General features: G+C 36.2%; 1 protein-coding gene across 1 annotated transcript; it reads right to left on the bottom strand.

Annotated features, from left to right (window-relative positions):
• Positions 1-630: 630 nt before the first annotated feature.
• Positions 631-12,539, bottom strand: cd68 (CD68 molecule). The gene is made up of 6 exons (XM_065269759.2): positions 12,253-12,539; positions 9,123-9,574; positions 8,885-9,010; positions 4,131-4,200; positions 3,218-3,388; positions 631-1,536 (listed from the first exon to the last, which is right to left on the bottom strand). The coding sequence occupies exons 1-6, from the start codon at positions 12,308-12,310 to the stop codon at positions 1,397-1,399; spliced, it is 1,017 nt and encodes a 338-aa protein (XP_065125831.2). The 5' UTR covers positions 12,311-12,539; the 3' UTR covers positions 631-1,396.
• Positions 12,540-13,156: the final 617 nt, after the last annotated feature.

Here is a 13,156-nt window from a genome sequence, read left to right as displayed (position 1 = left end):
TTTAGCTTGTCCATCTCTATGTTTAATCGCAAAATCGTACCTTTGGTGGACGGGCTGTGTCGCTTAACTTTCTCTCACGCATGTGCCAAACTATACGTTTTAAAAGAATTTGGACCATACCCGTTTATCCTTAAACCTAACATATTTAGCCTTTACTAAAAGGAAAAAAGTGTCATTTTGATTTCATGGGGACTAAGATAAACATCTAAGTGTACTCAGCTGTGATATTTTGAGAAAACATTTATTTGAATACACTAAAAACAGTTTAAGTTTTATTGGTATTTAGTATATTTTTTCAAGTACACTAAGGTAAAACTGAAGAACTATAATTTTAGTTAGAATATCATAGTGTATAACTTTTACACTATTATTTAGCACAAAATTAGTGCTAAAAATAAACTTGCTGGTATTTAAGCAGATTTTTAGTACATTAAAGTATACTTTATTTTTACCTGGGATGTTCTACCCATATCATCACCACTGTGCTTCTCTGTCGAGACTACACCATTTCTGTCATAGTCTTGACAAGGTTCACTCAGACATCTACCACAACTGGGCCGAACAAATTCATCATAGTAATGTAGTTAAGAGTTACGTAATCAAAATGTGTATATTTAGCAAAAAAACACATAGTTTTTATTTATTTTATTGGTTGTAAACAAAACGTGACTACATACTACTGCATTCAGTGCATTCTGTTTCAAATTCATCTTTAGTTACAGTATCACATCAAAACACAATACAGCAAAGCCCTTTAGTCTGAAACCAGCAGAAATAGAATAAATGTATAATTCTTAAAATAACTATACTGTAGACTAAAACAGGGATGTGCCTGCTCATTAAATTCCTTTTTATATTTAATTACAAAGTACAATGCATAATATATTCATGAAACAAAGCATGTAAGCAACTAAATTCCCTTTTATGGTGCCCTTGTTGTCTTATGTACATCTGATTAACCTTGGCCTCTAAGTACAGAAAATGCATTAGATGTGAGCAGTTCAGGCTAAGCAACAGTAAAGAATTAACATCCCTCTATGTCAGTTGATTAAGTTAAAAAAAATGGTAATTTTATGAAGGTAGGCCGATACAAAAGTAAAAGAACTTAACTCGCTATAGTAAGGTGTAGCAAGTTAAGGTCTTTTGCCTTTGTTAGGCAGATATGCTCTAAGCTGTTTGCATTGTAACATGATTTTATAGTGATGCAGCCACAGCACCTGTGTTATTATGCAGCATGCCTGCATTTCACAGACCCTTTGCTATTGTATGAAGTATTTTAGATGATCCATGTTCATCAGTACTTGAGTAACATTAACTTAAAATTCACAAAACATTAACATTCCCCATAAACTGGTAATGTTGGTAGTACATCTGCTAAGTGAGTGTTTCCAGGTTTTTAAAGAGACTGGTAACCATCAGTCCTCCGTTTTCTGCTGATTAGGTAAGCAATGACGACAATGACGATGAGGATGACAAGTATGATGCCCACAGCGATGGGAACGCGGTAGTCAGGTTGATCAGCCTTGCACAGATCAGCTGTTGTACAAACACACAGAGTGTAACATATTAAGATAAATATCTTTTCCTTAACTCACACCAAAAAATTTTATTGAAAATGAAAAATTAAAAAGGTCAGACAATAGTTTAATCTCACTGAAAGCACAAAATTCAAATATGGTGGCACATAGTATCTTCCAATCTCATTGATGCTTTACATGCCCCCATATTTGAATTAAGTGGCCTGGGCTGGGTTTCCCGATAACGATTGAACTTAGCACTTAAGAGTGCTTTCTACGAGCTACTTAACGAACATTCGTTGTTTATTTACGTGCGTTTCCCAAAGATGAACGTGAAACGATCGCTTGCAGCTGGGTTTTAAGTGCTACTTACGAGTCGCTATCCGTTTGTCAAGTGCTGAAATGTCACCAATAGAATGACTCGAATTTGTAGCAGAAGCTTGTTTAGGCTAATGATCTTTAGCCTTTGTGCACAAATATTTTTATAATATTTTTTATTATTGTTCAATGACCTTTTAAATGTTTTAAAATTGTTCATAATGAAATATTCTTTTCCGTATTTAGTTAGGACTCGTCCCACTGCAAAATGCCCTCTTGCATTTTATCTTATAGTTATGTTATATTTATTATTAGGGATTATTGCATTGTACCGTAAATATTTATTTGGTTTCTTTAATCAGATGACATACCCTTCAAAACATTTTTTTTTACTGTAGCCTGAGGAATTATAGCAGCAATTGGTAGGAACCATTTATCAATTTGCTAGTACCAACTTTTACCAAAATTGTACCAAATATGTTTTCCTTCTTTATTAATCTATGTTTATTCAATTAAATTTGATTTCTCGTTTTAATTTTAAATATATTATATTAAAGTAATTTAAACAAATAATCAAAGAAAACCCCAATAAATAAATATAGCCTACATTTAAAACATTACATTATCGTTATTGCAGGAGTGCAATTTGCTGGTTGTCCTGCAGGTGACCTTGTAACACTGCTGTCTTAAGATGCACTTATGAATGAACGATTACTCCAGAGCACTCGTAGATCTACGATGATTTTCAAGTGCTACTTAAGCTACGAAGCTTTTGGGAAACGGCCCGTAATTCTAAGATGATTCGTACGATCGTTTTAACGATCAACTTAGCCTTACAATGCTTTTGGGAAACCCGGCCCTGATCTGTTCACATAGCCAATTAGTTTTTGAACCTCAAAATATAGACCTAGCATTTCCTTTCAACAGAAATAGAGTATTTTTGATCCCATATAACATGGAGGCATTTTAATATAAAATTATCTGTTATCTGTTTAACTGAAGAAAGGAAAGTCATATATATCTGGGATAGCATAGGGGTCAATACATTTTAAGTGAATTTCATAGGGTGAACTATTGCTTTAATATGTTGTTGGGTAGGCAGTTATTTTTCCTATACAAGTTGTTTAGATTCATCTGGCTGAATCTTAGGAAAACATGAACTATAGACTGGTTTAACCAGCTCTCTTACATTTCTATCACATTTTTGCAACAGTCTTTGCACTGTATTGAATGTCAGAACAAAAGTTGAGGAGTATACACAAAACTTTAGTGTCTTATACTTTTATAAATTCATTTGTTTTTCTGATTTGCACATTTTATTGTTTATAAAATAGTGATTTGACATTGTTGTCCTCAGTCATTATAATAGAAAGTTGACTTACCCTTTCCAAACTCTTTGTTCTTGATGTTGAAGGCCTGAACTTTGTTGCTGGTAAAATGCAGATGCACCCCTTTCCCCATGAACACCTTCACAGACTTGCAGGAATACGAGTGCTCTGCGGCTGAGGCAAACAGCTGGAGAGAATGATTTTTCCCGTCGTAATTCATCTTCGCTTTATTGACAAAAATAACAATATTTTTTATTATTAGCTGTTAGTGCACAACATGACAAAAATTAACCAATGCTCAACCTACTCTTCATTCTAATGTAATGCTTAGGCTAACAATGATCGAAACAGAGACCAATGCAGTAACTGAATATTACATGAGACCAGGAATATTCTTTAAATAACATGTTTTTAAATACATTCATACTGTATATGCCTTAAGTTGATCATTCTTGGCTTAAAAATTATATGCATACTCATACATTGACTTTTCATCACAAAGTAACATCTACTGTACAAAATGAGATATGTACTTCCTTATTCTTTCTTGGCTACATGTGACTTACTGTGCGAGTCTGTCAAACTGGTTAACCTGGTGTTTATTTTAGCCTTGGTTATCATTATAGTAACAAAAAGAAAATGAAGCAGTAAAACATACAGTCAAATCAAACCACTACTGAGTAAGTTATTATTAAACTGTATTTTCATTCCTAAATGAGGACAAAGCATAAACAGTATTTTGGTTTTGTTGCAAGAATTTGTATTTAGTGCATTTTTGTATCTTTGGCTGCAAGGAAAGTCATGGTTCCATAAATACAAACTAATACACATATTTACTTCATTTGGTGTTAAAATTATTTGCAAAAAAAAAAAACCATATGTGTGTACTTCACAGGAAAAAGTCCTGGGAATTAAAGACATGTAGTGTTGTGGTTGTTTTATTGTAGTCATATGACAGGGGATTTACCTCCAGACTTGAAAGCATAGTTCAGGTTAAATTCCAAAGTCTCCACATAGACCATTTTTGATGTATCATTCTGGAAAACCCAAAGATAAAGTACCATTAAAAATACAATTGCGAACACTCATTAAAGTGACTCACATATGTTTCATACACTGTACTACAATGTAACATATAGTTGCTGTGAAAAAGGAAGAAATATTTCTAAGGGATTTCTTAACCTATTGTAGAATGTCTTTATTCTGATGAACACAAAAAAGAAATTCTGATAAATGATGGTAAGCACACAGCTGCTGTAACCATTGACTTCCTTAGTAAGAAAAAAATAAATAAAATGGAATTCAATTGGTTCCGTCGACTGTGTGCCGATAAACCAGCATTTATCGGAATATCTTCTTCATCATTTATCGCAATACTTCCATAATATTTTTCTTTACTATGGAAGTCAATGCTTACAATCAGCTGCGTGCTTACCATCATTTATAGTCAAAATTAAATTTGTTTTGGAATACTGTGTTTTTTAACAAATGATCTGTGAGCTTTATTAAAGGGGATTATCACGCTTCCGGGTTTTGTGGGCGAGACTTGTTAACTTTGTGCATGTCCACTTTAGACGGAGTTATCCTGTTAGGCAGTGGTGGAATGTAAATTAACGAAGTATAAATACTTTGTTACTGTATTTAAGAAAATGTTCCACATTTTTGTATCTTTACTTAAGTAGAATCTATAGTGCATACTTTTCACTTAAATTTTTCAACAAATTATCTGTATTTTTACTTTACTACATTTCTACAACACCATCATTCCTTTAGTACTTTTCTCAACAACTTTTCTGTTCAATCTGGACCAGCAGAACTGGCATTTCGATCCAACGGAAGTGGACATGCACAAAGATTGCTGAAAGCGGAAGTACTACGCATATTACTACCTCAGACTAATAAATAATACATTTATGGTGTTAAAGGGTACCTATTTTGTTGCAAAAAAAACAACGGTATTTTGTGTATTTGGTATAATACAATGTGTTCGCATGGTTTATGGTTAAAAAAAAAAAATTCCACATACTGTACATTTTTGTAGCTCCAGATTTCACTCTTATCCTGAAACGCACAGATTTTGTACAAAGCTCATCGATCTAAAAAGCTCTGTGTCCCTGATTGGCCAGCTAATCTGCACGTTGTGATTGGTCTGAATACCTCTGAATAAACCGTTTTCTACAATCTGTGTGTTTGTTGTAGTCAAAGAAAAGAGATTTACGTTGGAAACAACAACTTATGTCATTGTTCACTTTGGGGTTTGTACCTTTTGCATATTGTTAACACACACTAACACACCAAAGGAAATTAAAAATTGTGAATCGGACAATAGGTGTCATTTAAGATCAAAGTACACACCACAAAACAAACCGAACAAGTTTGTTGAAACCGGGTTCATTAATAAGTAACAAGTATCATGTATAAGACTCTAGCATAATATACATGATAAGTCACCATATCTTAATCATTCTGCTACAAGCACCTTGCGCCATGTGCTTATTTTGTGTTTTAGACATAAGGCAGCTCAGGTTTTTATCGGGCAGAAATAATTCTCAATCTATCTTTTAAACTTCCTCCTGTCAAGGTTCCTGTTTCTAAACAACACAAACCCAGATTGTACAGAAAGTCTTTATGCTTTTTTTTTTTTTGCAAGAATTCATATGTTTCATAGAAACTTTTGTACAATGATTGGTGACACATATGTAAAAAAACTGCAATGTAAAATATGTTCTGTCACATAACCTTAATTTAATTAGGTCATAATTTACTCTCCCTCAAGTTATTAAAGCTTTTATAGTATTTGACTTTTTAAGTCTGGAAGTCAATGGTGCTCCAACTTTCTGCTTGATTACAATTAAAGATGTTCCGATACCATTTTTCTCTTCCTGATACCGATTCCGATACCTGGGCTCAGGGTATCGGCCGAGTACCGATCCGATATGTGTATCTGTATAATATACAGCTGTACATACTACTAGCCCTGTATGAGTGGATATAACTGTTGGTGTGCTTCAGACTTATTCCTGTATAAAACATGAACAAATAAATACAGTGAACTAGAGTATTTTTATTTTCTGAAAGACATTTGACAGTAATATTTATTTTTCCTCAGAGAAAACAAGCCACAAATCTAACACTACACTGAAAGGGTATTTTAGTTTTAGAATAATTGGAAAAATCTGCGGAATTCTGCGGGATGGTTTTAAATTAAAGAATTTAAGCTATTAAATATTACAAAATTTAATCTAAAATGAATACACCAAACCAATGAGTCCTCTGAAATAAACTGGACCAACATGAACTAGATAATGTGCATGTCAAGATAAAATTAAAGTTTGTAGCCTAAAATTACATGTATTATTGTTAATATATATTATAGCAGAATAAAAAAGCTTGTGTTAATACGTTCTCGTTATGAATTAAGCACGTATAATTTCATCATTTTTACAACGCAATGTAAACTTTATACATAACAAGAGCATTCGTCTTGTAAACTGATTTGAAATGATGATGTGCTATGTGCTGAGTGCTGACTGTCGCGTCACATAGACGACAGAGACAAGTAAGATCTGCGGTAAAACTCAGTGGTAAATTTTATTTCATCTCAAATATCAAACGGTTCATGCTCTTATCATTAAAAACAATCACAGCAAACAGCACGCGCAGGGTTTATGTACTTGTCAATGCTGCTCACAAACGCGCGAGGCTATGCATGTGTGCCTGTTGTCAATGACTGGTCACAAACACGCTCAAGCACGGGCATGTGTGCTTGTCAATCACGGGCATTAAATCTGCAGAGTTCTCTGCGGAAATCTGCGGGCGCGGATTCCGTTGAGTATGTCGATGTTTTATTAGTCTGAAATACTAAAAAACAGCGGACATACGGCTGGATGCTTTCATTCCTTCGCCGTTCTAAACAGTAGTTGCGTCACGCATGTGGTAACCATAGACTGTAAAAAAAGATGGACGACGCAACGTCGCCTCCCTCCATTGTAATGAATTGAAGCCAGAAAGGTCCGTCCACGGTCGCCGCCATGTTACGTAAAAACGTCAGTTTGGAGCCAGGGCATGCGCAGAAGGAATCGTCCGTGGAGCCAGAGGCGGAGCCGCGGTATCAAACTTCCGCCCAAACGCTCACGCGACCAATTAAACCACGCCAATCTTAACGACACGCCCCGTTTCTATAGCATCAAATAACTAGCTAAAATGAAAGTTATCACAAAAATGAACACTTGAACATATATCAATGTGATAACAACTGCTTAAAAGGACTAAAACTATCTTTCGGAAACTTTTATTGGAAGTGTAAATAATTATTTTTTTTTATAGCAGAGTCCCATTTGTTTGAATGGAGAGGGCGGGGTTATGACTTGTACTGCAGCCAGCCACCAAGGGGCGATCAAAGAGCCAGAGGCTTCACTTTTCAAGACTTATGAGGCACACCCGGTGGTAACTTCCTAGTGTTCGCATTCAGAGCAGCGAAGAAGAAATTAGTTTCGCTTTGCAGCGTTAGCTTTAGTGTTAGCTACAACTGGGCATAACTAGGTTTATTAAGAAAATGGTATCGGATCGGTACATGGGTTCAAGTACTCGCCCATTCCGATGCCAGAATTTTTTGTGGTATCGGCCGCATTTCCGATACTAGTATCGGAACAACTCTAATTACAATTGAGGGGCTCAGATTCAAAAGCAGCTAAACGCCACCTATCTCAAAAATGAGATAATTAACTCTTTCACCGCCATTGACGAGATATCTCGTCAATTAAGAGAAAACGCTTCCCAGCCAATAACGAGATTTTCCTTCTTTCCGCAATACCGCTATTATCCACCAGGTGCAACTTATACAACCCAGAAGTAGCGCCTCACGTGAAAGAGAAAGAACTTCGAGTATGTTTTAAAGATCGCTTTGCATCTGATCTCTATCAAAAAGTCCTTCGCAAAAATGGAATCATCTCAGCTTTTTGCTCAAAATTGAACTCATGAAGGTAGGATGAAACAGTTTTTTTTGTTTGAAAGCAGAGGGTCTGTTCTTTCATCTGATATATTGTTTGTTTATATATTTAAAGAAGAACACTTTCTGGAAGGCATTAAACTTTTGTGAAAATCATGAAAAATGCTGGCGCTGGCTGGCAACTTTTTTTTAAAATACTGACAGGGAAAGAGTTAACTAATTCTATTGACACGTATTATATGCTCACCAGATACCTTCACTTCAAATCCCCTTAAAGTCCTGCCATTCAGAAATACAGTTTTATTGACAGAATCTGAGGAATTACCCCCCAAAAATATTGCATGCACTTAGAGGGTTTTTCGGCAAAAGACAGTCAAATTTGTTAGATACCAATAAAAGACTAAAGTGACACTTTGTAAAAGCCATGCAATTCAATATCTTTTTCACTGACATTATGTTAAAAATACTGAACCTAAACATAAGAGCCTGGTAAATAAAAGCTAATTTAGCTGATTTCAGATGCAATTAGAGGGTTTTGGGGTTTACTTTTAACAGTGTATTTTGTTTGGAAATGTATTAAATAACATACTTGGTGAAGTTCAATTTGCTTTGATTCAGACATCTTAATTAAAACATAATGTTAACTTTAAACTAACAATAATAATTATTTAAACAATTTAGATTTTAAATTAAATTACATCACACACGAAGGTGTATGCAGTTAAATGCTGTCTATAAAATTCTAAAACAAGGCAAAAGAAAAAGTGACTTACGTTTCTAAATTTAAGGGCAATTTGGCCTTCTTTGAAATCGAGAATCATATCAGCCACTGGCGATGTATCTTTGCAGCTCCCAGAGGAACTGGTTTTGCTCGGCTGAACAATGAATGTCCCATTAACCTACAGAAACAAAAAATATTCTTGATAACTTTTAACATTACTCCAGAAAAAAATAACAAGAAAGATCATGGAAAAGATCTGCAATGTCAAATAAGTCCAGAAAACATCTTACCTCGCTGTTGTTCACAACAATCTTGATTGCAAACTCAGCCATAATACATGCTTTATTATCGCTAGTAACATTATAATGTCCCACGGTGGCGTTGGTAGGTGGTGTCGGCTGTGGCACTGGTGTAGTATGTGCAGTAGTTGTAGAATTGGAGTGTGGGGTTGTTGCGTTTGAAGGTACAGCCGTGGTATTGGGGTGTGGGGTTGTTGCGTTTGAAGGTACAGCCGTGGTATTGGGGTGTGGGGTTGTTGTATTTGAAGGAACAGCCGTGGTATTGGGGTGTGGGGTTGTTGTATTTGAAGGAACAGCCGTGGTATTGGGGTGTGGGGTTGTTGTATTTGAAGGAACAGCCGTGGTATTGGGGTGTGGGGTTGTTGTGTTTGAAGCAACAGCTGTGGTACTGGGTTTTAGGGTTGTTTTGTTGGAGTCTGAAACATATTCACCTGAGGTGAGAGCTGAGGAGAAAGATCCACACAGATTGTTAGAATCAGAGTATGAAAAAAGATACAATTATTGGCACAAAAAATGGGAGCCTTAACAAACTTTCAAATGGGCATGGGGATTACTTAAAATTACTTTAATACTAAACAAGCATTAAAGGCTCACTGAAGTCAAGAAGGTCATCTTTGAGAATCATAATAGCATATGTAAGTTTTACCTGTCACAGTTATTTCCTCAAGCTTTAAAGCAGCTTGAATGTAACTCTACACCCTTGCCTCATTTAAAGGAACAGTATGTAAGAAATTTATATCAATTAATCATTAAATGGTCCTGCTATGTCACTAGACATTAAGAAATCATTTTCATTTCAAATACTTATATCACTGACAACAGCGTTCCAGCCAGGATATTGTCATTTAAAAAGTGGAGTTGCAGCCCTCAACTGATGTTTATGTTGTCGTTTGGTATATTGGCCACCAGCTGTGCGATTGCAGTACCAGTTTTAGCCACACGTTTTGTGATTGCAATACCAGTTTTGGCCACAATCCTACATACTGTTCCTTTAAGCCGAAAGTATACTAGGGACGTCCGCGTATGCGCGCCGTCCGCATGACGTCATTTTCGTCATCAAGAGGGTCCGCGGCCGGCCGCGCGGACCGTCCGCGTGCAGCCCAAAATTTGAGACCGCGCGGACAGTCCGCGTACAACAGCGCATGCGCGTGAAAATATTTAGACAGCACTCCACTATAAACAATTATACAAAGGAAATAGACAGCATTTGCACACACACTATGGTTTTTCTTCTTTAACTTTTACTTCTTCCAAGAACAGAAAGCTCTGGAGCATGTTTGTTTGATTCCTGTTCTTTGTTGTCTTGTTGTTTGTTCTAAACTGTGTTTGCAATGGTGGATCAGTTACTTTTCTTCTCCTAACCTAATGTTTTAATGTACTGTAAATGTCCCCAAATCAGTGCTGCCCTGACAGCCTGTTAGACTAATAATTTGAATTAGAAATCATTTGTATTGCGTATAGTGTCGAACGCGGCCATCCGCGTGTAGACGCGGGGAGTATACTCGAAAAGCTGCGCGGACGCGTGCGCGCGCGAGCCGGACGCGGACGCGGAAAAAAAGTATACCGCGGCCTTTAGTGCACGCGAATCTATGAATATGCAATTTAGTACCTGCCTCCACTCTTTAGCACCACCTTTGACCATAGATATAGAAGTAAATAGATGCAACATTGGGCAGATTTAGTCACATAACTGCAATAATCTTTAAGCGTCAGTGTTAACAGCACTCACTCTGCATGTGTGAGCAGTACAGAAGCAGAGCTGAAGCAGTCTATGTGGCAACCAAACATATCATCTTACTCGAATGATCTATGCGTTTAACTCGGTTGATATGATGGTTACATGTTTGTTACGTTGGAAACCAATGCGATTATAAACCGCGGGAGTGAGACTGTCTAAAATTTTATGGAGAGAATACTCAGCAGTGGTGCTGAATGATGAATTTGCACATGGCTGGTCTTAAAATATAATAGAAAAAACACAACATAGACATATAAACAACAATAAAAACCCACAGTGGGGCTTTAAAATAAGTTAAAACAACACGTCTAGTTACAGCTCCAAACTGGGTTGATATTGTGCCAAATTTTGTTTAGGGGGACCTAAAACTAAAAAGGCCCACTGCCAAAAGGGTGTCCAACCAGGTGCAAGGTGTTCTTTATAAAATGGCTGGTGAGTGTACATTCACTTCCTCCTTGAATGGCAGTCACAAGCACATGCCTGGATTTCCCAACGAGGAAATGTGACAATCCAGCATTTTACACGTGATTAGCGATCATTACTTCAGAGGAATGATACAAATGTAACCGCTGACAACTGTGATTGATTCTTTCCTTGTTTCTATGGCGAGGCTTCTATTTCTGTTCAGTCAAAATTGTTCTCATCTCAACTTCATGAGAAACATTTAAGATTAATAAAGACCCTGCTTAGGTTTCTTTTACATTTTTGTTATTGACTGTAACTACCCTTACGAAATTGAACCATGGTATTACTACAGTTAAAACCAAAAAACATGGTTATTGTAAAATAACCATAGTTATGACAACCATGGTTTTCAAAAAACATAGTTAAACCATGGTTGGTGCAGTAAAACCATGTTTTGCTGATATTAATCAATACACACACACACACACACACACACACACACACACACACACAAACGGCTACTACACTTTTACCACAATAAAACCATGGCTAATTTTCGTAAGGGTAGTTGAAGGCTTTGGGAATTCAGATTTATGACACGTTTTTTTTTCTTTATGGGGTTGTCTACAAGTCAAGTAGGGAAACTGAAAGTAGGTTATTACCGAAAACTATGCGAGAAACTAATTCATAAGACGGTTCTAATAAATAAACGAAACATAAAAGGATTAAACTATTTGTCAGTGTTTGCTTTATACTGCTGTCAATTGTGATGTTCTATATTTCTGTTATATAAGGTTTCCACTAACAAACACCATATTTGGATATAGTAATATTATTTGTAGCTTGTGCCTAAATTATCGTATAGCAGTAATGCATGATTATTAAGGCTCCGTAAGAGTGAACACATATTTGCTGCATATTTCAAAATTTCCCTTTTCAGCAATGTAGACTATTGCAAAAAAAATAGCTATACTTTACCTATTGCTGCCATGAAAAGTCCAATCGATAATAATCCGTTTCTCATTTTTGCTTGCATTGCAATTGATCTGGGAATGACTTTAGAAACCCGCTGGATTGTCAGGTGCGTATAATATAAAAAGTCTCTTGTACTCTCCACTTAATCCTCAAAATCGAAAGCAACTAAGGAAGTCTTTGGTTCAACCCTTCGCGATTGACCAATCAGCGGTGTGACCGAATTTGCAGAGCTGCGTTTAAGTAATGAAATACGATTTCTGGAGAAACGAAAATTAACAGACGGCGGTATTTTGCACTTGAGCCCTTGTTCTCTGTGTGTTACTCCTGTTGGTACATGACAACTGCATTATACTGAGAGATTTTCTATCTTTTGTGTCATTCTTCTCTAAACAGGAAACTCTCGTGTACTGTATACCATGCGATTTATTATTTTGCAACTTAATGTTCAGACGACTGGCTTTGCAAAAATCGGTCATGAATGCATATCGGGGAGAAAGTAAAACACTGGCATCCATGTAGGCTAACGTTAGTCTTATTTCCACGATAATGTAAGTTAAAACGCCTTAAAGATAAATCTAAGCAGGAAGTTATTCGTCATTCATGTGACTCAAATTCAGGAAGTGAAAACCTGACTCACGCTCTCTGAGCATGACAGTTACAGAAAATTCTGTTTAAACAAGTTTAAAAACCAGGCGGTCACTGCTTGTGCACATGCGCAGTCCTCTTAATATACTTGCACTGAAGTGCATTACAAAACCTCTGTATCTCATGACACAGGGAAAGTTCTGCTGGTAATTTATTAGTATGGGTAAAAAAACCATTGGAAATGCTGATTGTAATTGTTGCATTTCTCCTTTCATCAGTCTTTCCAGAAGTCACATGTTGGAGGTTTGAGATTAACCATTTA

This window comes from Paramisgurnus dabryanus, chromosome 2 (assembly GCF_030506205.2).
Source record: "Paramisgurnus dabryanus chromosome 2, PD_genome_1.1, whole genome shotgun sequence".
NCBI classification, from domain to species: domain Eukaryota; kingdom Metazoa; phylum Chordata; class Actinopteri; order Cypriniformes; family Cobitidae; genus Paramisgurnus; species Paramisgurnus dabryanus.
This window is presented reverse-complemented; position numbering and strand designations above follow the sequence as displayed.